This window comes from Pimephales promelas, chromosome 7 (assembly GCF_988280905.1).
Source record: "Pimephales promelas chromosome 7, fPimPro1.hap1.1, whole genome shotgun sequence".
NCBI lineage: Eukaryota > Metazoa > Chordata > Actinopteri > Cypriniformes > Leuciscidae > Pimephales > Pimephales promelas.
The window spans coordinates 25,536,995-25,553,466 of NC_142775.1; the positions used below are offsets into that span (position 1 = coordinate 25,536,995).

The following is a 16,472-nucleotide window of genomic DNA, read 5'->3' on the forward strand; positions in this document are numbered from 1 at the left end:
TTTTACCTCAGGATAATGACATTTATAATTAATTTATAAATAATTTTCTCTTCCTTATGCGTTCTAAACTGATTTGTGTATAGGCATAGAATATATTATGAAGAATGTTGGTAAACCAACATGCAAAAAATGCTTTCCGTTAACGCATATTATATGTAGGGCTACATAAACACACACACAAAAAAAAAAAACACACACACAAAAATCCTTAGCCTATATTTCCAATGGGTTTATTTCTATTAAAGCCAAGAGATTTCAATTGAATTATTTTGGTTAAATGTTGTTCACATTAAAACACTGTAAAACATTAAATACAATTTTGAAAACTGTTTTATAAGAGTTTTTGAAATGTGCACATGCCAACACATACATTTATGATTATTATTAGCTTTAAATTGCACTGTGGTTAAAAAAAAAAAGTAATATATACACTTGTAAAAAGAAGTGTGATTAGTGAATTAAACAGTGGTCAAGAGAAGGTGTCAGCATGATCTCGCTATGAGGAGAGGAGATCACTCCTGGGAGGAGTTCACAGCGACGTACTGTAGCTGAAACCCTCCAGCCGTCACAGAAGAATCAGAGAGGAACTTCAGAGTCATGACGTTCCCTGAGCAAGAGACAACACAGAAACAGAGATAAAATCTCTGAACTCTAGTTCACTAACCATTAAGAGGAAGAATTAAAGAAAAAATAATAAATGTATTCAAAACTTAAAATGACTACTACAACAACAGACCTGTACTTATGAAGTCCTCCGGAAGTTCATCCCCACAGTATCTATCCAGAATAGACACAAAATTATTTTATTATTTTTGGACTACATTTATTTATTTTTTTGCTACATTGCAAACTCTCAGCAAATGTAACTTAAAAGGCCTATAGTGAATAAAGCATAAACAACTATTATTTACCTGCCAACAAAGCCTGAAACATCATCATAGCTGTCAAAGATCTCCAGATAATCACTGAGGCAAGCTGTATCCTCCTCAATGTCAAAGTCTAGGAATCGCAGGCGTATTCTCTGGCCGTAGCGCACACGAATGTGCCAGTAGCAAATCTGCTCATCCTGGTAGTCTTCTGGATAACCAGGAGAATCTAAAACCTTCTCCTGATCTGTGTGCACTCCTCCACACTCCTTTGCTGCAAAGTCAGTACAACAGGTATACAAATTAATACAGAAATAAATATTAATAAATGAAAAATCAAATGAATAAATAAATAAATATCAATAAATTAAAAATATAATGAATAAAGGGGAACAAACTGGATACAGTTTAATTACCTAAATATCTAAATTAAACTTTCAGGCAATGCTTGTTCAAATCATTATTCAAAACCTTTGTGTGTGTGTGTGTGTGTGTGTGTGTGTGTGTGTGTGTGTGTGTGTGTTTGTCAAGTATTCCCTACATTATTGGGACAAAATATCCCCACAAAGATGGTAATATCTGAAATTCTTGTCCTTGTGTTTTTTTTTTGTGTGTGTTTTTTTGTGTTTTTTTTTCTTTTGTCCCCATGAAGAAAACAGCTTATACATACTGAGGGAATTTTATTGAAAATGTAAAAATGCAGAAAGTGTTCTGGGATCGGTAGGTTTAGGGGTTGGGTTATGGATAGTTCCCATAAAACATGAAAACAAACACGTCTGTGTGTTGATCGGTTTCATCAGATGAGATGACGGTCAGGTGTAGTAACTGCTTAAATGATCAATTGGGAGCTTACTTAGAATGCCATGTCTAAAAGGACATTTGACAGGAAATCTCAACCTGAAAGTATGTGGTCACCATTTACTCTCTGACTTCTCTTTGAGATCACTGCCGACTCAAGCTCTCCATAGGGAAAAGTTATTTCACTGGCTCATGGTGATAAATCAGGAGAAAAGAGCCAGTCACAAACTCAACTGGGTCTCTGTTAAAACATTACTAAACCTTGTAAAACTTTCACGGGGCTTCGTTTAGATTACTCACAGTAAGAGACATTTTACATATTCACACAAGAAAACACAGCCAGAGAAAACAAGCAAGCTTTTTACAATAAATGTAACTTATATGAATAATGTCCTGTGCTGCAATTTTTCTGTCCATCTGTAGTCGTGTGCCATAAAACAGCCATCGCCTTTTCCCCTCAATGTTTAGTCATGGTTGTCTTTGTCTAGACCACAATTTTTCCCCACCCTTATAGTTTAGAGACCAATGAAAGTCTGAAAAAATGATATAAAGAAAGGGTCTTAACCCTATGGAGATTTATACCTTACTATCACACTAATGACTACATTTTAGTCCAAGTTAAGGGTGTTTCCCAAAATCATTCCCAAACCATAGCCAAGTATGGTCGAAAGTTCCATAGTTATCATTTCTTAATCATTTCTATTTCCCAAAACCATAGTTTCAATGAACATTTGCAAACTGCATCACAAAGTTGGTATGACAGCTAGTTATCCGTTTATATAGCAAGTGGACTTAAATCCTTATCTTGGACAAAAAAAAAAAAAGAAAAGCTGGCTTTCAGTACAATCTATGGTTACGTTTACAAAACAATAATGTACTGGAAAAGTTTTTCTTTGCGTTTTTAGCATACAGACGACAACGTTGTCAAAACGATCCCCGTTCACATAGATCCATGAAAACAATTAAAAATGCTGTAAAAAAGACAGTAATTGTATAGTTTTCGAAAACTTGCACTTTGAAACTCATTTGCATTTTCAGGCCCCCAAAACGCCATTGTTGTGTAAATGGATGGCCATTTTTTGTTGAATGTAAACAGCCCCTATATCTTTCTTTTTGAATATAGACAAATTTAATTTACGTCTTTTAAGGGTAGTTTACACAACACCATTATCGTCTCCATGTAAACTACAAAAACGCAAATTCGAGATTCGAGAAAACGGTGATGTCCTGCGCATGCGTATTTTTTGCCCATTCAGTCTATCAGGGACAGAGTGTTTCTTTATGAAATGACATCCCTAACTGCTGGACTGGCTTGCATCATACAACGTTTGTATTTTTCCAAATCTCTCTTTGTATGACTTAATCCACCCAGATTTCCCTAAATGCCACCTCTCAAACTCACCCTCAGGGTTATAGCAGTAGACATCCCACTTTTCACTTTTGTTTAGCCGGTATCCGTAATCAATGATTCCGACCTTCCCGAAACCACAGTTGACACCAGCTTTAACAATCGGATAGCCCACACGTCCTTTGTCAAACCATCCAGCTGCACACACATGGAACCCTTTGGGAGAAAGACAATATCAAAATGATCTCAAATTCAATTAATTAGCTATTCAACTAATAACTAGATAGTAAAGTTAGTAGACAAACTTTAAGTTGGCTAAAAAAAGTGAGCGGTAATGAGCGACACCTGTGAGACGCACCTTCTTGCATCTCTCACGGACAAGTGGAAGCATAAAGGAGTAGCAACAACAGTGCAGATCGAGAGAGGAACAGGCCTGAACCTATGTTGTGTCTTGGTGTGTGTGTCAGCAGTTGTCTGTGAGGGGCTGCTGGCTTTTACTTTAAGTTTTGTATTTGTTTATTTTATTATTAAAGTGTTGAATGTTCGCCGGTTCCCGCCTCCTTCTTCCCATAACAATGAACCTTGTTTCATTGGTGCCGAAACCCAGGAAGAAGGAGAAACGTGCTGTCAGAGAGTCATCCCCGCTGTGGGGAATCCACAGTGCCATTGAGCATGGTGGGGAGAGTCCGTCATCATGGACGCTCTTGGCGGTGCGCTGGAATGAGTTGCCGATGGGACGGTTAACTCGCTGCCGACCGCCTGGGTGCTGGAGGAGCGAAGGGAGCCCTCAGGCCAAGGGCTCGATTTGGCATCCTCACCCGGAGATGTGGTCCGTCCTTGCACGCATGAGGCATCAACGGGTACCCGCAAACATCCCGGAGGGAGTGTTAAATTCCTGGTCTGTGTTTTCTGGCTGGTGCAAAGCCAGAGCCTTTTTACCCATAGTTCTGTGGGGTTACGTAAGTTCTGACCTTCCTTCAAGAGCAACTGGATAAGGGCAGAACCCATCCCTGCTCAAAGTTTACGTGTCGGCCATAGCAGCGTTTACAAAACCCGCAAATGGCCAGTCACTGGGGAAGAACGATCTGTTCATCCATTCCCTTAAAGGAGCTAAGAGGCTGAATCCTCCCAGACCCTCCTCAGTCCCTATGTGGGACCTTTCCACGGTTTTGGAAGCCATAAAAGGTGCCCCGTTCGAGCCAATCAACTTCGGACATGAAACATCTGAACACGCGAGCCGTCTTGCCTTTTGCCGTCAAGCCAACTTAATGAATCATTAAGTTGGCTTGACGAATTCAATATTAACAATGAATATTAACAATGATTAATAATGTTTAAAAATAATACATAAAAATCTATGTAATGTAAATTTCCATTATTTATTTTTCTCAATGTTCATATTATTGCATTTGCAGTATTTCACAAACACATTCTGTAGAGACTGAATATAAAATGTTCTCTATGACAAAGCTAATAATTGAAGGAAATTCGTCTTTTTCAAGGGTATGAAGAATAAAGGGCTCTTGTGTTCCGAGGAGCCATAGGCACAATTTGAAGGCTGGAAACAGAGATGCAAAGAAGCAAAGCAGACCTCCTGCATAGAGTGCCATAGGCCTGCACTAACCATAAAATGTTCTCATTACTGATCAGAGCTCAAGTCTGGATAAAATTTACTCTTACTGCAAAGAAAAAGGAATCATCTTACAAGAAAACAGGTGTTACTGCTCAGGCAACACATGACAAAGACTTTTACAGTTAAACAAAACACTGGGTGGCACTGGAGAATGATCTTTGCTTTGTTTATATGATGTGTGCAAATATTTAATACATCTAACTGTGAGAATGTTGATTATCATTCTGCTTGCTGACAGATTCAAAATAGTTTCTGAATATGTACTATTATACAATAAAACCTAATCAATGTGATCCAAGTTACAGGACTTGCTCAGCTTTCAAAACTTATGCCATTGACCAGGCCCTCTCTAGCTGTTTATTTTGACATCTGATCCAAGTGAGATTTGTAAGTGTGATACAAACCAATTTGTCGAGCAGCCTCCAGTTGATCATACGTAGCAAGATCTCCCCCCTCAAAACTGCACACAGCCTTGGCTTCCTTATACGTCAGCTGATATCTTCCTTTGCGAGATTCGCGGTGGTAAACTCCAGCTGCTTGCTCTATAAGGAGAGAGAGGATAGATCTCATTTGGCAACACTTTCAGCTTCGAGGACTCCTGTGAAGTTATCTGGGTCTGTTCAGCATCTCAGAACAATGATTATGCCTGTCTACTCAAATTACATCAGAACTAAAACAAGGAACTTATATTAGAAGGTTTTACCCAACATATATATTTTACGGTGCAGAACATCCTGAATACATAAGGGACAAATATGATGTACATCCAGTTTCTGTTGCTAAGATTACTAAACCAGATGAGGTCAATCTTAGCCTCTCTTTTTACCTCAGATACAGAACATCGTGCTGTTTTGCAGTTGTTTTTAAGCATGCATGCATAGTTTGGAGGAAGTTGTATCCTGTCTCAAATGAGTTATAAGCCAGTGATTTTACTGTGCTGGCCTCAAACATCCAGGTTTTCAGAAGACTTCAACCATTAGTGAGCTCCAAACATGTCTCTGAGAAAAGCCCAAAATGGGAGACTCATTTGAAGAATGAATATATATAGGCCTACTGTAGCTTGTTTAGCCGTAAGTGTTTTCAGATGTGTTGTAGCTGTCAAGACACTTTGCCACCACAATTAACATTTATTTATGCCCTTATGAACTGCATAAGAGAATATGATGTAGATCTGTTTACATCAAATCCATGCTTTAATGGTAATCTAATCATCACATGTTTCAACAGTCAGTGGCTTGCAACTATAAATGTCTGCGTTTAGCATCACAGAGCATCTTCGATGACGGTATTCTATGAAGATATTTCTTTTTGCATTCCGATTCTGAAATCCAAAGGCATTTTTCTCTTACGTGGATTTGGCCCATTTTCCTCCACTTTTGAAACTCAACTGTTTTTTTCTGCCACCACAGCAGCAAATGACATAAGCGTGACATTGATTTCAAATTGGTCTGTAATAGATCTATAGAAGTTATGTAGCCCCACCCCTTTTCAGCGATGCACCCATTGGGTTTTGTCTTCTGGTTTGTATTTCCATAGCATGAAGGTAAGATCTTACATATTTATGAATGACCCACTTTATGAAATGTCTACTCCGCTTCAAACACAATGCAACTTTGGTTAATCCACTTCACCAGCTATTACTCTTCAGCAGCGATGCCATAGAAACATACAGAGCTACCTCAGAAGTTTTTAGATGAACAAAATTCTAAAGATGGCTGTGTGCTTGTTTCTCTGGCAGTAAAGGTCTATTGGCCTATAGATCAGTGCGTATGCATTTACCTGACTTAAAGAGCAGAAGTGGGGTTCATCTAAGGTAACCACTATCCAAACTTTCCTAAGTTTCAGGAGTTACTTCAATGAAGCAAAGCAAGAAGGCTAATATCATTTCGTATGCTATTCTATTTATCCCCCATAATTCGCACACAACTTAGGCTATCAATTTATTAATCACAGGTAGCTACAACTAAAACATTGGTAATTGTTGGTTCTACACAGGAAAAGAGTGAAATGCCAGTTAAATTCAGATTGTTCTTCTGTCCTATGTCTTAACAAACAACTCTAATCTACAAAGAAATGTCATCAGGATCCAAGAAACTCACTGCCAGTGAGTTTCTTGGATCCTGATGAAAGTGTTTTGAGGTGCCCTGGGGTAAGTTGCAGTAACGTTAGCCTGTGTAACAGAATGAAGTCATTTCCCCTGTGTTTAAAAGGTCCTTCAGACTGGCTGCTATCAGCCTTCACAGAAATAAGCCTTTCATTAGGTTCTAAAGCGAAATGCACACATGCAGTATTGTACAACATATAGCCTAAACCCTGTTGAACAGTAGGTAAATTAAAGATTTTGCTTTTTAAAATCATTATGAGGGGAAAAGTTAAGAAACCGCACTTTTAAAATATTGACAAGTCATGTCCAGCGATTCTATAACACAGTTTGGATCAAAAAGTAAGAACAAGTGAAATAAATACCCAGCCAGATAGAGTTGTGCAGTATCCCATTCTTGTAACCCCAAGCTTCAGTCTCCTTCAGGACACATATAACGGCGAATACCGTTAACACGCGCATTTCTCTCACTCCGCAGCGGATCATACAGATGTTAGTGCAGCGGTCACCCAATGCACTGTGTGAAACACATCATGTTGTGTTGTGAGTTTAAATGGTTTTCCTGCCTACTCGACTCCGTTAGGTGTGGTCTGACGTGTGATTTCAGTAAATGATGACGATTGTTGAGGGCTGGATTGGGGAAGCCCCCAGAGCAGAGCATATGCCCTGCTAGAAGGCGCTATAGGTACTATTGAATGGTCTTGAATTGGTTTGTGTCCACTAAGAATAGTCCATTAACTTAGCTTGTGTAATGACAAGAGCGTGAATTGCAGCCTGTAGTGATGAAATCACTGCTACACTTTAATTGAAACATTGTAACAGATATCAGATTTTAGATTAAGACCACCATTTTTTTAATCTATACAAGAAGATAGACACCTCGTCTCCAGTCTTTTCAAAAGATGTAAAAGTGTTTTCTTTGTTTACATAGAATATCATATAAACTTGAAATTAACTAATTTTCTTTTGTTTGTATATTTTAATGCTTAAAACATTACAAAATCTATAAAAAGGTCAAAATAACTATATATACATATATATATATATATATATATATATATATATATATATATATATATATATGTATATTAGGGCTGTGCAAAAATTAATTGTGATTAATCGCATCCAAAATAAAAGTCTGTGTTTACATAATTGTGTGTGCTGTATATAATTATTTTGTATATATAAATACCTATGCATGCATGTATATATTTAAGAATTATTTGCGTTTAAATTCTGTATATATAAATACATAATCTATATTATATAAATATTTTATATATGAATAACACATTTTCTTAAATATATACATGCCTGTATGTATATACAAAATAATTATATACAGCACACACAAATATATTATGCACAGACTTTTATTTTTACTTTTATTTTGGATGCGATTAATCGCAATTAATTTTTGCACAGCCCTAATATACATATATATATATATATATATATATATATATATATATATATATATATATATATATACTGTATATACTGTATATACTTAGTATATATAATATATATATATATATTATTTTAATTGTTATATTTATTTATTTATTATGTTAGGCCTAAATGTAAAATTACATCATTGATTTCATCACTGAGATAAAACTCTGAATAAACTTAAACAGCAGAAACAGACTGGCCTTCGGATACTTTGTTTTCTCTTTTTTTTTTCTTGTTGTGTAAAACTATTTAACCATTTTTAAATGGAATTTATTTTTTCCAACATAGACAGTCAGGAGTAGGCTAATTGCTTGCAGATTTCATCAAAATAACACCCGTCTGTTGTACTCCGACTTCAATTTAAGAAGTGTTGTTTCACAGTCCTGCATGCCTACTACATGAATTGCAAACGGTTATTTCCATTTCCCCTTTCGTGACTTCATGCCATAGCCTACTATAACACTGTCCAGCTCATTTTGTGGTTTAATACAGGCCATTTCAAAATCTGTGAGTCTGTGAAAGGCCTACACCCGAAACACATGAAAATCAAAGAAAAGTTCAGCCGGTAACTTTTAACGGCTGAACAGACATTTAGCCTATCTGTTTCAATGATGGGATAAAAACAATTTATGATATTGATTTAGTCTTGTATGCCATACTTTATTATGAGGCTAGTGAAGAAATTATTAGATCACTCCATTAGATAATTTCATCAAACAGAATATACAGCTTGACTTGTCATACTTAATTGCTTCCAGATTAACAGTTTACCGTGCTGGCCTTTATATGAGGTTGTAATTCTTTATTAAAAGTGGAGGTAGAAAGAAAAAAAAAAGATATACTGTGGCACAGAAAAAAAGATCAGTTGGACATGACTTGAATCTGCTCATTTAGTGAACTTTACAGAAATGGCATACTACTAAATACATTTATGTCAAAGCTGATCTTGGTTTCCAGGTCACATTGTCTCAACCTTTCTGGAAGAGAGAAACAGAATTTCATAGAATGACATCTAATTCCATGACACAACATCCTGCTCAAGTCTAAACCATGGTAGAAACCACAAAGACGCACCAACTAATACACCCAAGCCCACATTCTCCCTCACACACTCCAAATTAATGAGTCACTTATGTCTCGCTCCGAATAGTTCACTTACAATCTGTCATCATTAATGTCCCAAACTCATAGCTAACATAGCCTATGTCTTCCGAAGATATGAGTTAGAATAATAGCACATGAGTGGAATATAGGCGACTCTTAACCCTCTGGTCCTCTTCGGTCAAAAATGACCAAAAACTTTTACGTTTTGAATTATTGATTTTTTGATACTTGGTGACTTTTGTTGTATTAGCTGTGAACATTAAAAAAACATCATGTGCCAGCTCATTTTGTGGTTTAATACAGGCCATTTCAAAATCTGTGAGTCTGTGAAAGGCCTACACACCCTGAAAGACATGAAAACTGCCAAAGAAGTTGTGCTGTAAGATCTTAATTACTGTTCCCTTCTAAAGTTTTATTACCTTTTATATAATTAAACTGAATAAAATACCAATTAGTTGCAAAATGTCTGTATAAAGTGTAAAAAATCATCACTATTCATCCTTATTTTATTAGATTTTTTTATTATCATTAAATACTGAGTAATGCAATGCATGCCTTGTGTTCCCTTTCTAACCAATGTTATTGTTTAATTGTAATCATAATGCAAAACCTGATACTAATCTAACAAAACTATATAAAAAATATCAAAAAGTAATTTTTATAGTGTCTAAATATATATCTAAATAATAAAAAATAAATAAATTGAGAAATAATGTCTTTTAAAAAAATCTAATCAATGGTAATCAAAATGCCTCTCTATTTATATAGGGAGCTATTATAATAATAGTATGGCCAGGCGGTTACACGACATTATACATATTTTTTTAACGACACTGGATGGCACTTTTCTCACTTCATTTTTTTAAAGGCCTGCACTCTATTTTAATGTGAAATGCTGCATTTATTGAACAATATATATATATATATATATATATATATGAAGAGTTCAGATGCAAAAGCCTCTAAGTGCCATTTGAAATTTTCTTCTAAAATGATCATTTTTATCAAGCTTGTATAAGTTCAGTAATTTCACTTAAATGGCAATGAAGATTACCTATTAATTGTCATTTAAGTGAAATTACTGAACTTGAATATGCAAGCTTGATAAAAATGGTCATTTTAGAAGAAACTTTCAAATGGCATTTAGAGGCTTTTGCATCTGAACTCTTCATATATATATATATATATATATATATATATATATATATATATATATATATATATATATATATATATATATATATATATATTAATTCTAATGGAAAAAATAGCTGATAAAATTTTTATAATTATTGCATAGAAACCTTTGAAAATTCTAAAAGAATCTAAAAATTCTAATAACAATAATAAAACAATATTGAAAAAAAATCTATTACAAAAAATTTTAAAATTTTAAGGGTTTGGTCACTTTTGACCAAGAAGAATCCAAGAGTGACCCCTAAAAGAAGAGGACATATTTGTACACTAATAAGAGCAGAATTAAAGTTGATGCCTATGGACATGCACTATGACACTTCATCCAGTAGATGGTGCTTTAGGACAGAGCAGCACAATTATTCTAAATTTCTTTCCACAAAAGATCCTTATTCCTTAAGAACATATTCTGTAAAATAGTATTTTTTTTATTACTGTTATTTTTTTTCCAATTATGTTACATAACTGTAGTGTCATTAGTCACTGCAAGTAATTATGTCGAAAAAATGAAAGTATTCTCTAGGCTCTATGATTAAAAAACATTTTATTTTCAGACGATCTTATTCATTTTTGAAATCTACATCAAATAAATCTGGACTGATATTGGTATTTGTGTGATCATTTAATGTTACAGCAGATAATGTGAGCAAGACATATACAGTATATAGAAATATACCAGTAACACAGAACTTTTTGATCGCATTAAAGATCATTGACTGTTCTGCTTATGGCATTGGAATACTGGCGTACAAAGGGTTGATTTATTGATTTCATTGAAGAAGAATTGAGATTTGGACCTGTGAATGTTACTGACAAAGATCAAACACTCAGGCATAAAGACAAGTCTCTGAAATAACCACATGATTATTTATAGATAAACATACTAATGAATCCTGTAAACTCCCATGCTGCCTAAGAATCTGCACAAGGCGAGTAGGACTCAGTTTACAAAAATCATTTTCATCACAAATGATTGATCACCAGTGCTGAATATGAGCTTATGGCTAACACCAACTTCCCTCTGAATCAAACAGAGTGGATGTAAATTCCTTCACTGAACGCAGACATTTAGTGAGTCAAAGACACAGCCTCATTAGATGAGTATCAGACCTCAGTGCTGCAGGACATACCTTGCATTCCGGTAAAGATGAATGTTTGCTGTTATCACATCTCCCTGGAAATTAAAGAAATGAAAGACACACTTGACACATCAATATAGGTTGATAACTGCATGATGCTTCCATTTATACCGTCATGTTTTTATTATTATTATTATTTTAGTTTTTTTTTTAAAGAAATAAAAAAAATCTGTTTATTAAGGATGTATTAATTTGATCAAAAATGACAGTAAAACCTTTGAAATTTTGAATTATCTATCAATCAAAGAATCCTAAAAAACTAAAATCAGAAAAAAAATGAAAATGGAAGAACTTCTCTTCAAAATAACATGAACAATGGTCACAATCACTAATATAATTAGTGACCTACATAGTTTACAATCTTTTTGTTTTGTTTTTTTTTCTTTGCATAAAATTTTTCAAATTCTTAAGACCACCTTTTTACTTTAACTAAATTATAAATAAATGAAAGGAAAACGAGAGAGACTTCACAAGGGGGCAGAAGAACACGCCTTCACAGTCACATCTGTTGCTGTTCAGCTCCTAAACCTAAAGTCTCAGACATTACCGAAACACACACAACCCTACTTTCCCTTCTTGTGTTCAGAGCTGCGTCCTCTTCCGGTGACATGACTTCACTTCTGTCTGAATGCTCTGGCTGTTGATACTGGCTCACTGCTTCTGCTTGGGAGAAAAACAGCATTCAGCTCATCATCAAACTCTGAGAACATGTCAATTATGTGCAAACCACAGACAGGGTTGACATCGAGCTCCATACACATGTGTACTTCTGCAACCCCAAGTCTCAGCTCAAAATGTCAGCAATGGTTGTGTGGCAAGAGAACATGGAAATGGGGGAAGATTTTGATTTGGGGAAAGATTTAAATTTATCGTGCAGACTTTTACAGCAAATACAACTTCTAAACGCAGAGAGACATTTTAAATGTAAGACCCTTCACCATACCTTTGATTGGATTGATAGTAGTAGACGAGCCACCAGAAAATACTCTTTAAAATTTCCTAGAGACAGTCTCATGTGGTTTCACAGTAAATCAACACTGAAAGTGGGTTTCTACTAGGTTCATAAGGCGTGTGCACTTTCCCCATTGCAAACACAGCTGCTCTCACTGAACATAAGTCCTGTCCTGAGACACGTCACCACGCACGCACAATGGCTGATTTATACTCTCAATCTTCTTCGCTGCAGGTAAAAAAAAATAAAATAAAAAACTTCTGTACCACATGCACACATGTAAAGCACAAAACAAGCTGCCCATTTGATCTGACCTACCAAAAGTCAAAGGAGAATATGATAAATAAAATGTACTAAAATGTACCGCCCAATTGCGCCTCACCCAGTCCAGGCCAGGAGCACCTTGTTTAAGCACCTTATTAAGTCAGATTTTCCCATCAGCTTAGAGAAGGGTGCATGTGTCATTCCCTACTGAGCTGACATGTTTTTTTTAGCATTAAGCAAAAAAAAAAAAAAAAAAAAGTATGTTTGAAAGTACTAGTTTTTGCATAGTTGAGCTACAGCCTTTAGCTGTCCGTCCAATTTTACACGATGCAAGGTGTAGGCCTAATTTAATAAAGCCGATTTATACATTGCAACACCTAGGTCTGCAAGACTGACCATGGGGGAACAACCTCAATAAAAATACCAATTTCATCAGAACTAATTATTTGCATGACAGTTTAAAAAGACAAATTAATGCTTTTGTCTGGCTGAAATTAAACTACCTATGCATGTAAATGTTTAAGAAAAAAAAATGATAAGGATCTTGATGAAGTTGTTTATTGCACCGTAGTTAATAATAATTAAGCTATTTTGGGGAATGAACAAAATAACCACCTTTCTTGGAGTGGAATCCGAGTCTAAAACAGACAATAATTTCTTACAGCGCATTTTTTAGTTTAATTTGCGATCATTTTTTCTTCCCTGCTATACTGGCATATATCCAAGCGAAACGGCTTCTCGAATAAGAGAACATGTAGTGCGGGACTTCATAATTTCCATGGGGAATTGACTGGATGGATAGTTGTTTACTATTGCTGTGATGTCATGTAACTTAAGTGACAGGTTGTCCTGCCCTTGCACCAGTAAACACATCATCAGAGAACAGAAGAGATGTCATTATATTGTATTAAATATCAATATTATGTTGATTAAAGATTAAGATGGCACATGAATTAAGAAATATTGATGTGCACTGATATATGTGCGACAGCATTCTAAATGAGGTGCTCAATGTTAAAAGAAGTTAAACTTAGACCTTGTTTTTTTCCATTGCACTGAGCACAAAAACTACCCCTAATAATGCCCTTTTTGTGCCTTTATTAAGTAGACACAAACATGACTATTGATATGGGGTCAATCTAATAAGTTCTTACTGGCAGTGTCTAATTTTATACTTGGTCCAGGTCCTGATGGGGTGAGTGCTGAGCTACTAAATGTAATCGTTCCAAAAAGAAACAAAACACTCTTGAATTATCAGCAGGCAGTGTTATTGCATCACAATGTACAGTTGAAAATCACTATGAAAATGTGCAACCTGTGGCAATACACCAAATAATAGTATTGTAGAGTGGCATTACTTTCTTTACTTGATAAAACCTTAACCTAATATACAATGTGCAAAACAAGTTAAGAGAATTATTGCTCTGGTTATGTTAGTACCCATTTCTTCATTAAAGAGTTGATGTGTAATTTAGCCTTTTGTTGTGTTCTATGCACACTCTACGGTGCTAAATAAATTTAATTCATGTAAAAAATATGTAACGGCTGGGAAAGGCACACTGTTAAATATATACACTTGGGAAAAAAAATGTCTCTTTGCCTATAAAACATTGCACAGCAAATTCATCATAAAGAGCAGGAGGTGTGGTTAGAACTAGAGAAAATTAGGAGTTATATTCAAAGCGGCCCATGGCAGGTCAACATCCATTGCTCATGAAGGTTTCCGGAGAATTAGTCAAGCCAATCCTCTTCTCACATTCAGCATGTGTCCAACTGCTGCTCACCAATGAACGTTCATTATCCAACCGCATAAAGATCAGTTCTAATTCTCAAAAAAAAAAAAAAAAAAAAAAAGTTTGCATTGCAAAAGACCATTCAATTTGTTGTCTCTGTCCTCCACTGTAGAGCAGAGGCGTGCTGGACAGGTCCTGCCATGTCCCCCAGTCCAAATGCAGGTTGATCAGTGGACTCCTCCGTTGCATGACTTGGAACTGTGCATATGGAAAACTGTCTCCATTGGGTGAGATGGGATGGACTGTTTATAAACCGGATTAGATGCCTAGGAGGAAGACAAGGAGAGACATACAGAAGAGTAAATAGGTCAGATGGGTTCATTGAAATGCACACGGTTAGAGGGGCAGAGCGACCAGAGCCTTTGAACCACAGCCTTGGAATTATCATTACGACTGATCTGCATTCCCAGCTGACTGATGTTTTCCAAAAGGCCTCATGGTTTCAACCAAAGCCTAGTTGTCTGTGTGATTGCATGGATTTGCCTGTTCAAGCTATTAACAATTAAGGTAACTTACAAACAGTGCAAACAGCAACACTACCATTTAAATAATAAATAAATAAATAAATAAATAAATAAATAAATAGTAAAATAAATAAACAATGATAATAAATAATAAAAGATAAACAATAACTAAATAATAAATAAAAATAAATAAACAATAATAAAAATAAATTATATATATATATATATATATATATATATATATATATATATATATCATTTCCATCAAACTTAGTGCAGTAGATTGAGTTCTCACCATCTCATAACGGGCCCTTGAACGTGCATTTTGAAAGCGTGCAAACTCGCGGCGGTCGTGGATGGTAATGGCTAGTTTCCAGAGGGCTAGCAGCACGATGCCCATCAACAAGATACTGCCAACAACTGCCAGAAGCACAGTCATGGCATTTGGGGCAACGGCACATTCTGTAAACACACAAATGCTTGGCCATAATGTGTGACGTGAAGTTTAGCTGAAACTCTTCTCATTAAAAACAGTGTTTGGATCAGAAATAGCAACAACAACAAAATATTATTTTGATCAAATTCTTCTCTTATACTTCCTCAAGATGAGTGTTTAACATGATTCAGAAAGCAGTTTATTACAGAGGTAGTGCAAAATACTGACCTGGCTCTTTAAGAGCGGTGAGGACCGATTGGCCGTTGGCATGTTCGGAATAAGTGAACTTCATCACACAGTCATTCTCGGTCTTATAGACGCATTGAACGGTGTTGGGAACATCTGTTTCTGAAATAGAGAAAGGAGTTGGGTTCAATAAAACAGCAGTCCAAACTGTGCCTGAGGAAACAAACCGATAAAGTAGTACATGGAGACAATAGCATAATCTTGACATGCTGAAATTATTTTTGGACCAGATCTTGCATTCCTCAACAAAGACCCAGATTAAATGTTTAAAATGTTATCATAATTATCCAAGACAAAAAAATAAATAAAAAATAAAAAAACCCTTCCCCCTTCCTTAGTCATTTAACTATGGAGCCTCTTTCTCTAAAAGAGCTGGAAGTTTCCGGTATGCACATGTGGAGTTCATTAAGTCAGTCAGCTGACTCAAAGGACAGAGAAATGTTGTGAAACATCAAATCTATAATGGAAAGGCCTTAAAGAGTTCACAAGCATCCTGAATGTTTCACTGCAATATCTCAGAGAACGAGTCCAGCATCACATTGCCCAACAATAAACATTCATTGATGCATTGATGCATTCCTCAAACCATGTAAAAATGCCTCCTGCAATAAAACCTATAATAAAAGCCCTGGAGAAATTCTCATAAACTCGATTAATAGTTTTGGAACTCTTATAAAAC

General features: G+C 35.6%; 2 protein-coding genes across 3 annotated transcripts in view; both read right to left on the bottom strand.

Moving 5' to 3' along the window:
* Nucleotides 1-205: 205 nt before the first annotated feature.
* On the bottom strand, nt 206-7,313 carry tnfaip6 (tumor necrosis factor, alpha-induced protein 6). The gene is made up of 6 exons (XM_039655625.2): nt 7,112-7,313; nt 5,050-5,187; nt 3,067-3,228; nt 912-1,140; nt 737-777; nt 206-607 (listed from the first exon to the last, which is right to left on the bottom strand). Exons 1-6 carry the CDS (start codon nt 7,230-7,232, stop codon nt 513-515), a joined length of 786 nt encoding a protein of 261 aa, XP_039511559.2. The 5' UTR covers nt 7,233-7,313; the 3' UTR covers nt 206-512.
* A 6,787-nt stretch (nt 7,314-14,100) lies between these two features.
* itgb5 (integrin, beta 5) overlaps nt 14,101-16,472 on the bottom strand; it is a 36,688-nt gene continuing 34,316 nt past the window's right edge. For both annotated transcript variants that reach the window (XM_089133264.1, XM_039655623.2), the window contains 3 exons: nt 15,776-15,895; nt 15,407-15,573; nt 14,101-14,913 (listed from right to left, as the gene is read on the bottom strand). In XM_089133264.1, coding sequence (XP_088989390.1) covers nt 14,815-14,913; nt 15,407-15,573; nt 15,776-15,895 — 386 coding nt within the window. In that variant the 3' untranslated portion in view covers nt 14,101-14,814. The remainder of the gene's footprint in view (nt 14,914-15,406; nt 15,574-15,775; nt 15,896-16,472) is intronic.

Bases quoted from the DNA above. Each gene is read 5' to 3' on its own strand.
- tnfaip6 (XM_039655625.2), bottom strand. From the start codon at position 7,232: ATGATCCGCTGCGGAGTGAGAGAAATGCGCGTGTTAACGGTATTCGCC. The intron at 3,229-5,049 runs GTTTGTATCACA...TTTCTCCCAAAG, and splicing joins GGAGGCTGCTCGACAAATTG to GGTTCCATGTGTGTGCAGCT. The intron at 778-911 runs GTAAATAATAGT...TATTCTGGATAG, and splicing joins GTTTCAGGCTTTGTTGGCAG to ATACTGTGGGGATGAACTTC.